The sequence below is a fragment of the Leptodactylus fuscus genome, chromosome 3, assembly GCF_031893055.1.
Source record: "Leptodactylus fuscus isolate aLepFus1 chromosome 3, aLepFus1.hap2, whole genome shotgun sequence".
NCBI classification, from domain to species: domain Eukaryota; kingdom Metazoa; phylum Chordata; class Amphibia; order Anura; family Leptodactylidae; genus Leptodactylus; species Leptodactylus fuscus.
Window position 1 is genome coordinate 197631372 of NC_134267.1, and position 18060 is coordinate 197649431.

At 42.2% G+C, this 18060-nt stretch overlaps 1 protein-coding gene across 8 annotated transcripts in view; it reads left to right on the forward strand.

The window, feature by feature from the left end:
- The window catches only part of TRIP12 (thyroid hormone receptor interactor 12), a 78761-nt gene that overhangs the window by 12400 nt on the left and 48301 nt on the right, over window positions 1-18060 (forward strand). For 5 of the 8 annotated variants that reach the window (XM_075269032.1, XM_075269034.1, XM_075269033.1 and 2 more), the window contains exons 2-4: window positions 11471-11617; window positions 12140-12271; window positions 13749-14545. In XM_075269032.1, the coding sequence (XP_075125133.1) occupies window positions 11520-11617; window positions 12140-12271; window positions 13749-14545 (1027 nt within the window). In that variant the 5' untranslated portion in view covers window positions 11471-11519. The remainder of the gene's footprint in view (window positions 1-11470; window positions 11618-12139; window positions 12272-13748; window positions 14546-18060) is intronic. The other 3 variants (XM_075269036.1, XM_075269037.1, XM_075269038.1) reach the window with 1 other exon arrangement.

Genomic DNA, 18060 nt, shown 5'->3' on the forward strand with positions numbered 1-18060 from the left:
GAAGTTGATAATTAGTTCTTTGTTTCTGTATCATCCAATATGTATGTAAAGATGGATCTTTTTCCATGCACACGCTGTCCCTTTAATCCCTATGAAGCCCTTGGTGTTTGTGGTTAGCTGTTCTATTTTTAACGTTGCAATCTGCATTCAATATTTATGCTCCACGTGTGAACTTGCAGCAGGTCTGACTTGATGCATCGGATAGAAATGGTCATGCTGTTATGTATTAAGCTGTGCCCTGCCTAGGAAGGCTTTGAGAGATTTTGTATGTTGCCATGTGTAGAACTAGGCCTCAGCCATTTTACAATCCTGTCACGTATGCTCAATTTAGTTAAAGGGAAATTGTGGTGTAATAGATACTCAGTTGGTAATCTAAATATTATTCATTGTGTTATAAATGTGTTATAAATCAAGTGGGATTTTTCCTGTGCTGCTGTGTAGTAATAATAAAAAAATAAAAATAAAAAAAAAAATAACTTTTTCTTTCCCTTCAGTTGCATGTCCACATAGGTAGCATGATTACTGTCCTGACTCTAAATGCCATAGTGCTGTGAGAAAACAATAGATCGTAGTTGCTGAGAAAAACCTTTTGGGGAGATATATACAGTGTGTGTGTGTGTGTATGTATATATATATATATATATATATATATATATATATATATATATATATATATATATTATACTCACCGGCCACTTTATTAGGTACACCATGCTAGTAACGGGTTGGACCCCCTTTTTCCTTCAGAACTGCCTCAATTCTTCGTGGCATAGATTCAACAAGGTGCTGGAAGCATTCCTCAGAGATTTTGGTCCATATTGACATGATGGCATCACACAGTTGCCGCAGATTTGTCGGCTGCACATCCATGATGCGAATCTCCCGTTCCACCACATCCCAAAGATGCTCTATTGGATTGAGATCTGGTGACTGTGGAGGCCATTGGAATACAGTGAACTCATTGTCATGTTCAAGAAACCAGTCTGAGATGATTCCAGCTTTATGACATGGCGCATTATCCTGCTGAAAGTAGCCATCAGATGTTGGGTACATTGTGGTCATAAAGGGATGGACATGGTCAGCAACAATACTCAGGTAGGCTTTGGCGTTGCAACGATGCTCAATTGGTACCAAGGGGCCCAAAGAGTGCCAAGAAAATATTCCCCACACCATGACACCACCACCACCAGCCTGAACCGTTGATACAAGGCAGGATGGATCCATGCTTTCATGTTGTTGACGCCAAATTCTGACCCTACCATCCGAATGTCGCAGCAGAAATCGAGACTCATCAGACCAGGCAACGTTTTTCCAATCTTCAATTGTCCAATTTCGATGAGCTTGTGCAAATTGTAGCCTCAGTTTCCTGTTCTTAGCTGAAAGGAGTGGCACCCGGTGTGGTCTTCTGCTGCTGTAGCCCATCTGCCTCAAAGTTCGACGTACTGTGCGTTCAGAGATGCTCTTCTGGCTACCTTGGTTGTAACGGGTGGCTATTTGAGTCACTGTTGCCTTTCTATCAGCTCGAACCAGTCTGGCCATTCTCTGACCTCTGGCATCAACAACGCATTTCCGCCCACAGAACTGCCGCTCACTGGCTGTTTTTTCTTTTTCGGACCATTCTCTGTAAACCTTAGAGATGGTTGTGCGTGAAAATCCCAGTAGATCAGCAGTTTCTGAAATACTCAGACCAGCCCTTCTGGCACCAACAACCATGCCACGTTCAAAGGCACTCAAATCACCTTTCTTCCCCATACTGATGCTCGGTTTGAACTGCAGGAGATTGTCTTGACCATGTCTACATGCCTAAATGTACTGAGTTGCCGCCATGTGATTGGCTGATTAGAAATTAAGTGTTAACGAGCAGTTGGACAGGTGTACCTAATAAAGTGGCCGGTGAGTGTGTGTGTGTGTGTGTGTGTATATATATATATATATATAATATATATATAATTTCTGCAGTCCAAAGAAAAGCAGAGGATAAATGATATCGTTCATCTTTATATAATAGTTAGGCCCCACATTGCAGAAAAGCTGATCCTCAGATACTTCTTACATATCTCCCATTCCTTTCCTCAGAATTGTTTTTTTTTTTTTTTTTTTTTTTTATATAGAGTTGGTTCAAAATTAGTGAGAAATATATAGGAAGGAATTCTACATCTTCCTGCTGAATTCACTCTTGGTTTTGTCTTGAAAAAAAAAACACCCTAATGTGTCCTGGATGATATCTGTATGGTATCCATGTCTTCCATGGATACATATTCCAATGAATGCGCCTAAACCACAAATAGACAGGAATGGGATCTGGTTGTATGTATGGAGCCATAGAGAAGAATGGGTCCATGTTCTAGATGTTAAACACATGGATAGCACACTGGCAAAGTATGCAGTCTTGGGCCTAAGGCTATATTCACACAATGGAGAGTGCAGTCTGATGCTCCATTCCCATAGGTTATAGGACCTTCTCTGTAAATACACACAAACTGTACACTTGTTCGTGTGCTTGAAGAATAAGAGTTTTTTTTCACTCTTTTATGAACCTTTTTGAGGTGTCTTCCTATTATAAAGGGTTATGTTTTGCTAGGATATATCGCTTTATAATGGGGGGATGGGGGCCCGACCTCCGACAATAAAAGGGCTGCAGTGCCAATGCTCAAATATCTTCTATGCACTTCAGTTCAGTAGATCTGTGTTCGAGCTCGTAAATGGGGCCAATACACAGATTTGTTTCCAGACACGAACTCAACATTGTGTTTGCTTTTTTTTTTTTTTTTTTTTTTTTTTCCTTTCTTCCCCGCTTAAATCTATAGGAAAACTCTTGCGATCCTGTGAGTTTCTGCAGGTTTTTATTTTTTGGTTCTCCCTGCAACTTGTGGTTGAGATATAAGCACTCACTTTGCTGCTACTGTAAGATTATTAGCATTGTTTTTTTCTGCTTCATGAGGCCTAAGCCTTAGCAAAAGTTACATGTTACTTGTAGATATGTGAACCATGGTGTTCAGGAGCAGTGCAGGCTGAATATGTAAGTAAGTGCGGGGTGTGATACAAGAGAGAACTGTAGTAGGCCTTGCTGTCTATTAGAATTATTATACTGTTATTGTGACTACATGTGACTAGTTACACCAGTCTCTCTGAACACAGGTGACGTATCCGTTGAGTCTTTGCATGCTCTTATAGGATCATCACTGTTGGTTACATGGCATTTGCCTCTTTCGAGTGGGTTGAGCTGTCACATGCTTCAGTGTTACATGGCCGCTCTCGTGATATGGCTGTAGTAACTTTATTACACAAATTCTCCTACTGAAATGTATTTACTGATCTTCACGTGCATGGCATGACTGACCTTGTATAAACTAGTCCTTGCTATTGTTGGCTGTGTTGCGTAATTGCCAAAGGAAGCCGACATGAGTCAGTTTGGCGGTGATAGACATTGTTGTGGTGTTCTAGACTCTTGTGATGACGTGTGGATCTTTAGGGCTGGAGTTTTGTGTAATAGTAGTAAGAAATCCCTGCCATTTTTTATTTTTATTTTTTGAGACTTCTACATTACGGGTGTGACCGACTTATTTTCCACTGTACTTAGCTGCGAACTGTACTGAAAGTTTCCTGCTTTGTGTTGAAGTTAGTCTTAGCTTGTGGCACATGTATACACTGCATTATTCTGTGCTGGATCTCCAAGAAACCTCTAGAAGGTTAGAGCTGATAGTCACATCTGTGTTGGTGTCTCCATTTGGAGACTGTCACAGGGTGCGCCAAAAATCACCAGATGAGAGAGTGCAACTTTTTGATTTGGCATTTTCGGTTTAAAAGAGTGGACACCCAACAGATCCCATTATAGTCAAGGGGGTCAAGTTGGAGTTTTTATTTTGGTCCGTCAGAGGTAAAGAATGAGACAGCGGCGCAGATGTGAACATGGCATCGGTTTGTTCAGACAGCTGAGTTTTCATGTGAGTGTTTTGTCACATATTCCACCCGACCTGAAGCCTGCCTCCCATTATGTTCAGTGGGATCCTACATTACTATCATACAACCATAGAATTCTCCACAGCAAATCTTGAATTGCACGTCATGGTAGTTCTCTACACAGAAGCCATGGAGAGCAGCCACACTTGGATTAACCCCACTGAATGTTGCTCAATCTGAAAATCTGTGACATAAATTGTAGTTCTGCCCTGGATGCTGCATAGCCTTGGCCTCAGAATAGAAGTTGCCTTTTTACAGTTTGCTGGTATGGATGCAACAGGTTATGTGGAAAATGCAGACGGCATGTTATAGAGCAGGAGGAGCTGAGCAGGATGGTTTTGTGGGAAGAGATTAAGCATAATTTATATTTTCGGGTGATGCTAGGTTCACACCTCTACTTGGTTTTCTGTTATTCGGGTCCGCTCAGTATTTTTTTATTTTTGGGGTGGGTTTGGGAACGAAAACCCCGAATGGAATGTGTGTACGGGTATGACACCCTTACCTGCTTACCAATATAGCTGTCTGTCATGAAGTAGAACAGAGGTAATTTATTTACTATTTTTTTCTTTCTGCGTGGAATTGGACAATAGACTGAACAGCAGTAAAACATGTGGACTGCGGCAGCGGTTTCAATTTTATGGCACACAGAGTATTACAATATTGTACTATTCCATGTTGTGGTATTCAGTTAAAATATAATACTATGGTAGGATACATTTGTGTTTTTGAATTACAAAAAAAAACTTCCAGTAGATATCCAGTGTATACATTAACTTGATTGAAATAAATAGGCCTTAGGATGCATGGCGGCCTCATGCTGCTTCTGTAAGCCTGCACCTTTAGGGCCTGTTCACACAGAGTAAACTCACATGTATTTTGGCAAAATACACATGTAAAATGTCATTGAAGTCAATGGTAGTCTTATTTTTACACATGTATTTTGCCAAAATACACACGTGTTTACTCCGTGTGAACGGGCCCTTAGATGCATGCAGGTTTTATGGCTATAGCCGCATTGTCGCCAGCCTCTAATGCTTCCACTTTTGCAAGTGTTGTTACCACACCGCCTGTAATGATATCCAGCTAAAGTTCATTGTGTGTGTCACTTACCCAAAAGTGAAAGAACCGCTGGGAACTGGATGTGGCTCTAGTCATCCCCCTTAGTGGATTGGAAAAAAGGCTTAGTTGCACCCTGCCGCCCACTAGGGCTTGGGGCCTTATAAGGTGACGCAAGTTGCCTATTTGTTAAAGGAAAAGAACCTGGCTGAATGTAAAGGGTTAATCCGAGCCTATGACTAAGCTGTCAAAGATGGTAGCCACACTACACTGAGGAGGAAGCCATGACTGTTTGTCTCTATTATTGCTGGGTCTAGTTCCTTTGTCCCCCTGCTGCTCTGGAATACACAGGAATCCATCTTGCATTGCAAAAAGTAAGATAGCTGCACAGGTTTCCCCGTGTGTTTACATGCTGCTCACTCCTTACACTGGTGTGTATATATAGATGTATATACTCCCTCCCTGCACTGGTGTATATCCTTGCTTCTACACTGAGAATACCACTGTAGAGAAGGAAATATCCAAAAGCAGCAACATGGTGAGACTGAGCAGCTGCCTGTAGAAAGCACATCTCATTTCTCTTAGTGTCAGAGCTTTTATCACTAAATTGGAGAGATAAATATTCAGTTTTTGTAATTTTATACATGTATGTTATACTGTGTATTTTTTTTATTTTTTTTTAAGGGGGTAGCTTTTTTTTATTCACAAATCAGTAAATATTGAAAACTAAAATAATTTTCCACTGTTGGCAATAAGGGGGAGCGTCTTGTCTGTAATGCGTCCATGCACGGTAGACTCTAGAATGGAGTGGGTTAAATTAGGTGCTGCCTGGTATGCTGTGGATCCAGTAGGTGGCGCTGCCTCCTGTGACTTTCAGTATGAGGAGCCACCTGCTGTATTCCTGTCAAACCAGGTGGGTTAGGGTGCATATAGGAGAGGCATTGCTGATGCAGAGACTGACTATGCAACATTCAAAAATGCCAAGGATCCGGGGGTGGAGCCTACCAGACAGCATAGCTAACACTCCCAGAGCCAAGACAGTGCCCCCTGGTGGATCCTCGGTTCCCCCAGCTTCCATCCTAACACTACAGCTACACAGATGATGCGCCCTCTAGTGGGCAATATTGAAAATGTCAGTTTCCTGAAATGGAAAAATAAAACAAACACGGTTTTGGAAATCACAGCATGTCAATTATACGTACGGAAACGCTGGCGGCTTCCACATAGGTATAATTGTAACAGAAAGTCCGCAGAGGAAAACTACCTGAACTTTGTTTTAAAGCATTGCAGGAAGAACCGCCATGCGCTGCTGTCGCAGGTTTCCTGCAGCCCTTCCTTTTTTTTTTTTGCTGCGGGATGTTCGGTGGGACCTTAGCCTCTTAAGCAGACAGGGTTTCTTTCATTTGGGTCAAAGCAGACCCGAAGGACGAAACTCGAACACTAGTGTGATCCCAGCGTATCTGACCACTGGGCTCTGACTGAGATGTTAACCTGTGTGTAAGACTGGAACTAAACAGAATGAAGGACAGAAAGCAGAGATCTAGCAAATCCCAAGTAATTGATACAGAGAGTATATTGTCAATTGTACAACATATGGACAACCCATTTCATGATCGCTGCTCAGTGGATATTTGTTCTTTTCCGTGCAGACAATAATGGGTATTTCCTATGCCGAGACTTTCTGGAAGTCAGGAGCTTCAGGGCTTTTCCGTGCTGTAGTGATGTCACCTGTCTGCTTAGATTGTTGTAGCTATGCTGATGCTATCTGTGCTTGAAGCAACTTATCATTGTCAGTCTAGTCTTCAGCTTTGGCAAAACAGCACCTGGCAGTCTCCATAACTCCTCCTTGGGAAGGTCTGCTTTTCTAAAATAAGCCTGTGATGTTACTACATTATAGTGGAAAATCCAATTCGGTGCATGACTTCAGTCATATATATTAACTGCATTATGGTCTTCATCTAAAACAGCCCAGCTTAGATCACATTGCCATGAATCCGTCTGATAAGCAGGTGCTACATGAATTCGGACATGAATACTGCTAGTATTATACGCCAGTATTTGTTAGTCTATTATTAGGCTTGGTGGCCAGAGAGAACACTGCAGAATTTAGTACTGCTTTAAAAATGTCGATGGTGCATTGGAAACTGAAAGTATACAGATTACCAACAATTCTGGAAAAATCTTAGATGTAAAGACTCGGTGAGAAAAATGTTTTATTTTCTGGTGATGCGTTTGCTTTTAGTCCTTGGGCATGGTAAATATGTGGCCTTTTTACAAGTGACAATGTCCTGGTGAATAAGCTTTTGCACGAGTGCTCTGCTGCAGTTGCTGAGGCAAGTTGATATGCCTGTTTGCCCAATTTAGTGGGGCTTATTGTTGTTTTATGGTAGCCAGCACTGATACCGCAGCAAAATGGGGCGGCAGTTTGTGACCACCTTACTGGGGGAATTTATAAGGTTTGATTCAGATGCCCCATTTTTATTAACAGCCATAATATGGCACTTCTGGTGGCGGTCCTCAGGTGGGAGCTGGTCTATATTTGCATGTAAGTTTCTGTCATAAATTGTCATAAGTAAATGTGCAGCGTTCTTTTAGTTGACCCCTTCCCGACGTCCGCCGTAATAGTACGGCGCTGCCGGGAAGGACTTCCCGCAAACTGAGGCAATTTACATACAAAAGGTAGGTGTGGAATAGCCTTTCTAAGGGCTATGCAAGTGTGTGCTTAGCTAAAAATGACTTTTCCCAATGATAGGGCCCCTTTAATGCGCTATCCTAAAAACACGAGCTGTAAAGAACCCTTTCAGCATGGCTCAGGTCAAAGGGAAGGAACACACACAGATTACACTTTAAAAAAAAAACCAAAAACATGGCTTTTGGTTAGTGGGATTTTTTCCATAGTTTTAACTGAAAACAGGTTTGGACTTAACAGGGGGGGGGGGGGGGGAATAGAAGAGCCAAAAAATCCTGCATCTGTACAACACATCCTCTATAGATCTGAAAGATATGACAGTGACCTTATAACAGAGAAGAATGTAGAGTAGCTCTGTTCTTGTTGGTTGGGATGACAGCTGCACCATATGAAATGGTCTTCCCCTTAGGGCAGTATATGGGACACATGATGCACAATGTGTGGGTACTGTTATAATGCAGCAACTACACTATTTATAATGTACGCTATTTCTGAGTAATGCTGCTACTTGGCCTATTTCTGTTTGTATCCACTTATTGACCTGTATGATGAGCCCATGTAAACAAGCACCTATTGACGTATTTGTCATTTGGTGCCTGTTCTATGCCTGTGTGGCGAATATCCCCAGTTAAGGTTAGGTTCCCATCTGTGTTTGGCCCCCCCAATGGAAACCTAATCTACATAAAAATAAGTTACCTTAGGAAACCTGTGGACCCCATAGATTATAAAGGGGTCTGTGTTGTTTCCTCCTTAAAAGGGAAAAAAAAAACGCAGAGAGAAAAGCATGGCAATCGGATCTAGTCTCTCCACATTTTTCATGCAGAGAGGGGAACTGAATCCCCGAACGTAGTACAAACGCTGGTGTGAACCCGGCGTATGATAAAACAGCTGCAGGATGGAGCAGGAAGCTCAGAAAAATTCAGTCACTGTCCGTCCTTGACTGACTAGTTTTTCCATGCTGGTGCTGACGTCTTTTCTGTGTTTGAATCTGCTTGACAAAAAATACTGGGGGGGGGGGGGGGGGAATTTATCAACGCTTCTACACCCAGGTTTCTGGTGTAGATGAGGGTTAATAGGGTGCACCTTTGGCACACTGACGTTGCATCACACAATGCGAGTGAATCGGGCCGGGAAGGGGACACTTTGGCCCACGATATTTACCCTAATTCACCACAGAAGACTGGCCTGAGTTATACAGGAAATCTCAACAAGTTTGTGACTAGTGTAGATTTCCATTCTGGCACACAGGCATGTGCCTGATTTATTGGGAGGCCGGGGCCTGATAATTCAGACACTCCTCATAAGGGCCCTTTATGAGGACACGTGTAGGAACTAAAGGGGTTTAGTGACTGACTTTCCAGTGGCAGCAGCGCCAGTTGTCTTTATAGAGAGGTCACCAGTGACTTCTCTTTTGTGCTCTGTGACCACTGCAGCCGGTCACAGTCCTTAGCGGTGATGTATCCACAAATGGCACATGACTACAGTGCGTGTTATTTCTGAAGAGGTGGCTGCTGAGGCCTGTGACTGGCTGTAGAAGTCACCTAACACTAGTAACCGGGTAACTTTAACTGTAGTTTGGAGCTGCTGCCATTGGAAACTGAGACCCGGTGTACAGGTATTTTGTGTTTATAGACCCCCTAGCAAATAAGGCATAATATTCCTTTAATAAGTTATCCCCACTGTGTAACATAACTGTGTGGGGTGTCAGTCTCTTTGCTGGAGGCTGAAATATATATTTGGCGCACATGCCCAAGTTGTGGCCTCTTCATTGTTTACATCTGTGCTTCCACCTATAGCAGTAGCGGTGCTCGGGGGTTGCAGCTTCAGCCTATTCACTTAAAACTAAGATTTTGTGGGGTCAGACTCTCACTCTGCCATCAGTATTTGACTTTAGTACAATACTTAAAAGACCAATAGAAAGAAAACTATTTAAAGCTGATATTTTACTTTTGTAACAGTAAAATGTGGTATGCACTTACTGCAGTTATGCTGCCTTTCTGTGATGCACAATATGGACATAAATAATGAGACCCCTACACATTACACATATTTGAAATCACATTGTTAATCTATAGAGACTAATATGGCACCGTTTTCCCCTTCTGAATTCTTTATAAGATTCTGGAGTGTCGGATTTTTTTTTTTTTTTTTTTTTTTGACCATCATTTAGTAGAACATTTGTGAGGTCAAACACTGTTAGAGAAGGTCTGGTGTACAGACAATAGGGCTGAGGTCACGGCTCTGGTGCAGGAAAACTTGGCTGGCCCTCACAGACTCGCCCAACATCCATTTTTAGACCTTGCTTTGTGCACTGGGATACAGTGATGCTGGAACAGAAAATGGCTTCCCCCAAACTGTTCCCACAGGTATCAAAATTGTCTTAGGAAATCTTAAACACTTCAGCATATTATTGATGTCAGCCCCTGAAAAACAATCCTACAGCATTATCCCTTCTCCTCCAGTCTTTCTAGTTAGCACAATGCAGTCAGGCAAGTAACATTCTCCTGGCATTTGCCAAACCTGGACTGCCAGATAGAGCAGTGGGATAAAACCTGGCACAGAACGGGTTTGCACCGCTCAGCCATCTGATGTTGTACTTTATGATGTACGGCTTGCATGCAGTTCTTTAGCCATGACAACCCACACCATGAAGTAGGGCTGGACAATTAAACGAAACAACCCAAACCAAAAGTCAGCGTAGCTTATTTTGGTTTGGTTATTACAATATTCGCCAGGTTCTGCTTGTCGTTTCATTCAGATGAACATTTCTGAACCAAAACTGCTGCTACTCTACTCTAGGGTCTCTTGATGTATTATGACTTACTATTACCACACTGGACTTTAGTATGACCCGTTCACTCACCATGTTTGGTGCTGGGTGTTATACGCCTGTGGCAGTGTGCCTGAATGAAACTCCTAAATTCAATTATTTCAGAGATGTATCCCAATACTTAATACTTGCTCAAAGGTATATCTTAGCATGACAGTATCTTAGTAATACAGTGTTTGTACTGCACACGGAGCATAAACTACATTATTGAGCAGTGTACATATTGAGTTTGTTTTTTGTTTTTTTTTAATATAAAGGTAGTCTATTGCTTAACCCAAGCACATTACAGTGATACATAATATAGCTTTTATATGTGTCATTTTTTACATCTGTTTCTGTTCCATGTTATGTAAAATAGTTAAAAAAAAAAAAAAAAAAAGCTTTAAAAATATGAAATAAATAAAAGTTCTAAATCACCTCCTGTCCCTAGAATATATATATATATAAAAGTAGAAAATCATATAATCATATGTCATAAACCACCAGGTTTTTTTTCAATACAAGGTGATCTAAGCAATAGATATTCCCCAAAATGGTATAACTAAAAAGTACTTCTGGCCCCGCAAAAAAAAAAAACACTCCATGCGTCCCTGTACAGCTGCAGGGTCACCTGTTAATGTGGCCTTGCAGCTGTTGCAAAACTACAACTCCCATATATTAAATATTTTACCATTTTTTGCTTCAAAATTTTTTTCCCCTATTTTCCTCCTCTAAAACCTAGGTGCGTCTTATAGTCCGAAAAATACGGTAGATGAAAAATGAAAAGACACGGCTAGCACGCGGTCGAGTACATGAGGCCTTATACAGCAGTACTCTTCCGTTTTTGTGTGACCCTTAATGTAATGACTTATTCAGTCAGTTTTGTTATATTTCTGTAGCTTTATTTTCTGGGAACAATAAAGTAATAACTGTTGTTTTTTTTCTTTTTTTTGCAGTGAATGGTAGTGTCTAGAAAGGGTATGTCCCTTCAGGAGAGAGGTGCCAATGTCCAGCCGGCCTAATAACAATCCAGGGGGGTCACTGCGACGTTCACAGAGGAACACTGCCGGGGCCCAGCCGCAAGAGGACACTGCAGGAGGAAGGTAAGGACACTTCACGGCTGTGAAACTGAGGCATAAACTTAACACATACACACTTCTACTGTGATATCTCCACTTCAGACAACAAAGAGAAACCTTGGTACACAAAGCAGTTGGCTGCTTACCTTGCTATTGTACAGGCCGATACTTGGGCGCGCATAACTCTTGTTTGGCTTTGTTGTTGGATTGTCTGACACCTTTTTTTTTTTTTTTTTCTATTCTCATATGTTTACATGGTTGCTCTCAATGAATTTTCGCAAAGGCTATTAAGGACACTTTTATCATCTATCTTAATCTTGCTTATTGTTCTAAAGCCTCTAACCTTTAAGAGAAGAACTAACCTTAAAAATCCTGGGCTGTTGCTTTTGTTTGGTGGAGGAGGAGTGGTCATGTTATATACTTGTAGCAGAGTTATGTGATAGAATTTTATCTTGCACCATGGCTGCTTTCAGGTCGTTTCTGTACTAAACAGGAGGGATCTGTGTTTCCTGTATCCTCTGATGCAGTTCTCTCTTGGTTTTCCAGCAACAGGTCCCAGTTAGAGCAGGCAGAACATAAGACCCTTAGCCTTCCTGAGAGCAGAAAGTCACTTTCTAAGACCCCCAAAGTGCAGTCTAATACAGCTACTGGCCAGTCCAGGGGATACAGCTCTAAAAGGTAACTTTACTAACTACTTTATGAACTTGTATAGCATTGGTAGTCAAATGTATTTCTAGTGATATTGGTGCAGGAATACACCAAGATGTAGTCAAGGATACATTGTCAAGACTTCAGTGTATAATGCATGTTCTTAGGTTTTTATTTTATAAATGGCTTTGTCTTGCTTCTTTTTCCTGCTTTTATTTTCCTGCTGAATAATACGCCAATTGTTTTTTTCGTATTGTCTGTTTTGTGTGTTTAATACTTATTGTGATTCTCTGTGTTTTCTGTATCACACATTTAACTCTTTGTATTACAGCTGGCCAAATCAGTGTTTAAAAAAAAAAAAAAAAAAAAATTGCACAAAAGGGATGGGAAATATGGCTTTAGGTCAAAGAAAAAAAAACAAAAAAAATCCATCAAAATCTGCAACAAAAAACCTGTTTAAGGCTTTCTTCACAATGGAGACATGGCTTTTTGTGTATGCAGAAAAGACGATAAATTTGCCTTTTTTGACAAGTCCATGTCCTCCTAACTAACTGTTGTAAAGTTTGTGAACGTCGCACTTGATATATCAAAAGATGTACAGAACATTAATACTCAGTGGAGAATAATTGTGCCTATTGGATGTCTCTAAATTGAGTTTTAAAGACTCTTAATATTAATCACTTGTTCTTTGTATCGTCCCTCAGTATTAAGTTGTGGGTGTCAGATATTTGAAGGGATATCTAGCCTTTGGTTAGTGCTTTCCTGCTTACAATGCTTGGTACTCTGAGCATGCTGCACCTATAATAGCAGTTCTACTAAGTACTGCGATGCTGTCCCATTCAAGTGAATGGATAAAACGGCAGTTCCCATCTATAACATGCGACTACGCTTCCCCCTTCCCATAGAGGACCTTTCACCACCTTCAACAATTCAAGGTCTTAGTATGTGTTAATGGGCGCTTCTTGACTGATTCCAGCGCAGTTGCAATTTTCTTTTTAGCCCCCCACCATTCCCAAGAAACAAGTGCAGGTAGTTTGGTGTTTGATGTACTATGTAAGCTCTGTAATGTCAGAAGGGCGGTGTCAGGCAGTGGGTGGGATTCAGAGCTCCAGTCAGAGGCAGCCAATGTCAGAGCTCAGAATCACACCCCTTGTCTGCTCCCGCCTGACACCGCCCTCCTGACAGTACAGAGCCCAAATAGCATATCAGGCACCAAAACTAACCGCACTGATTGCACTGAAATGGTGGTGGGGAAGGATGGGGGGGGGGGCGAGGGGTGCAAAGAAAAAAGTCAGTGGAGCGTCAGTCATTAAATGACGTAAAGAACTGAACTTGTTGGAGATGGTGAAAGGTTCTCTTTAAACTATAGTTTAAAAAACAAACAAACAAAAAAAAACAACTAAAAGGTTACTTTTTGGATATTCTAAATATCCATTGTGTTTTTGATTTATAGAATTTTTTTTTTTCTTTTCTCTGTGTGTTAATTTGTTTTCATTCTCCCCTTCAGGGGCTGTACCTCATCTTCTGTTTTAATATCACAACCTGAAGATTCAGAACGGAGTAGCACCTCAGAAATTCAAAGGCCTAAGAAAGAGACCTCCCGTGGGGTAAAGCGTAGTGCCAGCCCTGATTATAGCCGGACCAACTCCCCTAGCTCTGCTAAAAAACCCAAAGCACTTCAGCACGTCGAGCCCTCTGCTGGGACGCGGCGACCAAATAATAAACCTAAGAAGAGACAAATTGACCAGGAGCATTCTGCTCCACCTGCATCATTGCCATCAACAAGCAAAGCATACGGCAGGAAGGGTGGAGCCCCCGGTACCTCCCCGCTGCACAAAAGAAAAAGGACAGATAATTCCTCTTGTGTGAAGAGCAGCAGTGCAGCCGTAGTAGCGACTGGTGCAGAAGACAGGCCTCCAAAACCCACCAAGCTGGCTTCAAAATCGGCCACCTCAGCCAAAGCTGGGTGTAGCACCATTACTGATTCCTCATCTTCTGCCTCTACTTCCTCCTCTTCTTCCTCTGCTGTCGCCTCTGTCTCTTCTGCTGCACCCCCTGGAGCTCGAGTAAAACAAGGGAAGGATCAGAACAAGGCTAGACGATCCAGATCTGCCTCAAGTCCAAGCCCTCGAAGGAGCAGCCGAGAAAAAGAACAGGCCAAAGCCAGCAGCTCTTCAAAGTTTGATTGGGCAACTCGATTCAGCCCAAAAGTCAGCCTTCCGAAAACAAAACTTTCCCTTCCAGGACCTTCTAAGGCTGAGGCATCAAAACCTGGACCCTCAGGATTACAGGCAAAACTAGCAAGTGAGTTGTGCAATGTTATCTCTTGTCTTGTCAGATTGTGAAAAGAGGTTCTTGCTATCAGCACGGCCTGTGATGGGGAGTGAAGTGGCTTGACTATTGCTGAGCGCCATTCCTTCCCATCTAGTTTTCATCTTATTAGTTAAGACAGTCTGCTGAGCGGTTTGACTAGCTAACAGGTTTTTTACAATGAAGTTGTCAGTCAGTACATCAGTAGCAATTTCTTCATCTTGGAAAACACATCTGAATCCATTTAAAGGGAATATCACGATATTGCCTTTTTACTTTTTAATTAAGTTTGATGTTAATTTTTATTTTTTTAAACTTCACCAAAAATTCTTTAAAAATATGTTTACCTGTATTTAAAAGAAAACAAAAAACCTTTTAAAATACTGCAGTTCTCACTCCATCCCTTCCCATGTCTTTTCTCTGTGCTTCTAGGGTATGTTCACACGGAGGAAAAGGTTGCGGAAACCTTTTCCACCATGTGCACATTCCGCGTGGCAGGAATGTGCCTCGAGCTGCGGACGCCGTGGCTGACTCAGCCGAGAATCCACAGCAAGATAGGTCATCTTGCTTCTTTTTCCGCTACTAGCTAACAGAAAAAAAAAAAGCGAGCGGCTCCCATTGAAGTCAATAGGAGCCATTTTTGCAGGCGGATTCCGCATCAAAATCTGTCTGCAAATAAACGTTTTGTGAACATACCCTAATTGATCCTTATTTTCTTAGTATGAGGTTTATACTGTTAGGGCTCATTCTTACGGGAAAAAAGAGGGGGCGGGTTTTAGTGCTGAATCCACGTCAGAATCTGCCCCTTCCCAATAGAGGTCTATATAGATCCGCTAGCGTCCTTTTTTCCATGAGCGGTTTGTCCCGCACACGGAAAAAAGAAGCGAGCTGCCCTTTCTTCAGGCGGATTGTGCCTTGCGACAGCACCCTCCGGACTAGGACCATTCATTTGGGCCTAATCTGGAGCGGGAAGTCGTGGCAGATGCATTTTGGTCCTATTCTGACAAGGCTTCCCGCGTCAAAATCAGGACCAAAATACACGGTCACTAGCCCCGTGTGAACTAGCACTGTTATGCCACATGTTGTGGCCCATTTTCTATTTTTTCCTGGTTAGTGTATGTTATAGTGTAAAAAAATTTTCATAAAAATCACAGCAATAAATAAAAAAAAAATAAAAAAAATGCAGTTCTTACACTGTCCACTAGGCCATATAGTATGCTGAGACTTCCTCTTTTTGTATGGAAATTCTCTGCAGCAGTCTTCTCGCTTATCAACACTCCTATCATGTATATGGTGATTCTGTATCTTGTCTACAATCTCAATTAGAATTAGAAACATCACCAAACAAAAGGTAACTTGGTAGCAACACATTTTCTTTAAGGCTTGGGACACATTGGACAATATCCCCATGCTTGTTAATTGTAGAACAATATCCCCAGCTTGTTAATTGTAGAACAATGGGTGAAAGCCACGGAGGGGGTAGGGGTAGGGGTGGAGGTTGGGTGTTCAGAAGCACACAGTAATGTTTTGTACTTGGGGAAAACTTCTTTAGGCTAAGCCTTAGCGGACTGCAGGAAAACTGCTGTGGCCACACTTTGTTTTTTCCCCACAGTGCAGCTACTTGCTTTCAGCCAGCGTTTCCATAGGTATAATTGACATACTGCAATTTCCCAAACTGCAACTGTTTTGGAAATTGCAGTGTGCTCACTGTGCAAATTTTTCGCCAGAATCCCATCCAGCTAATAGTGATTATAAAACACCCTGATTTTTCCCCTGGCCTTAGGGTACCTCTTTCCTTCAATATATAGAATAAGTGATCACTAAGGCTTTCAAGACCCCCCTTCCCCACCCCCATCATCCTCCTTGGCTTCTCTTTGGCTGTTCAGTAGAGATGAGTGGAGCCGCACACGTCTGTCCATCTCTACAGTCTAACAAATGAAGCTGTTTTTGTTATCCTAAGTGACGAGTTGTCCATAAGAAAACCCTGTAACTGGACTGACTACATAAACCAGTTTAGGCTGACCACTTCTTTTTGTAGCATGGTGTATTATTGATGTGGTACTTTTGGCAGGACTTGGGTTTAAGCATTGCATGTGAAGTTCGCTCTCTATAGGAATGAATAGTCTATGGTAATATGTAGCTGATAAGCAATGTTGGTATTGTCTCATGTTATTAGTGAATATCAATTTCTAGCCTAATAAATGTTATCTTCTCATGTGTATGACTTCAATATTGGCGGATGCTGGCTATCTGATCATATATGGCTGCTCTGTGTTAGCAGGCAGCCTTTCCTCCATCTACAATGCCTGATATGTCCTGTCTTTCAGAGGTTTCTTTGGTATATATGTGAATGTTATTGACATACACTCACCGGCCACTTTATTAGGTACACCATGCTAGTAACGGGTTGCACCCCCTCTTGCCTTCAGAACTGCCTCAATTCTTCGTGGCATAGATACAACAAGGTGCTGGAAGCATTCCTCAGAGATTTTGGTCCATATTGACATGATGGCATCACACAGTTGCCGCAGATTTGTCGGCTGCACATCCATGATGCGAATCTCCCGTTCCACCACATCCCAAAGATGCTCTATTGGATTGAGATCTGGTGACTGTGGAGGCCATTGGAGTACAGTGAACTCATTGTCATGTTCAAGAAACCAGTCTGAGATGATTCCAGCTTTATGACATGGCGCATTATCCTGCTGAAAGTAGCCATCAGATGTTAGGTACATTGTGGTCATAAAGGGATGGACATGGTCAGCAACAATACTCAGGTAGGCTTTGGCGTTGCAACGATGCTCAATTGGTACCAAGGGGCCCAAAGAGTGCCAAGAAAATATTCCCCACACCATGACACCACCACCACCAGCCTGAACCGTTGATACAAGGCAGGATGGATCCATGCTTTCATGTTGTTGACGCCAAATTCTGACCCTACCATCCGAATGTCGTAGCAGAAATCGAGACTCATCAGACCAGGCAACGTTTTTCCAATCTTCAATTGTCCAATTTCGATGAGCTTGTGCAAATTGTAGCCTCAGTTTCCTGTTCTTAGCTGAAAGGAGTGGCACCCGGTGTGGTCTTCTGCTGCTGTAGCCCATCTGCCTCAAAGTTCGACGTACTGTGCGTTCAGAGATGCTCTTCTGGCTACCTTGGTTGTAACGGGTGGCTATTTGAGTCACTGTTGCCTTTCTATCAGCTCGAACCAGTCTGGCCATTCTCCTCTGGCATCAACAACGCATTTCCGCCCACAGAACTGCCGCTCACTGGATGTTTTTTCTTTTTCGGACCACTCTCTGTAAACCCTAGAGATGGTTGTGCGTGAAAATCCCAGTAGATCAGCAGTTTCTGAAATACTCAGACCAGCTCTTCTGGCACCAACAACCATGCCACGTTCAAAGGCACTCAAATCACCTTTCTTCCCCATACTGATGCTCGGTTTGAACTGCAGGAGATTGTCTTGACCATGTCTACATGCCTAAATGCACTGAGTTGCCGCCATGTGA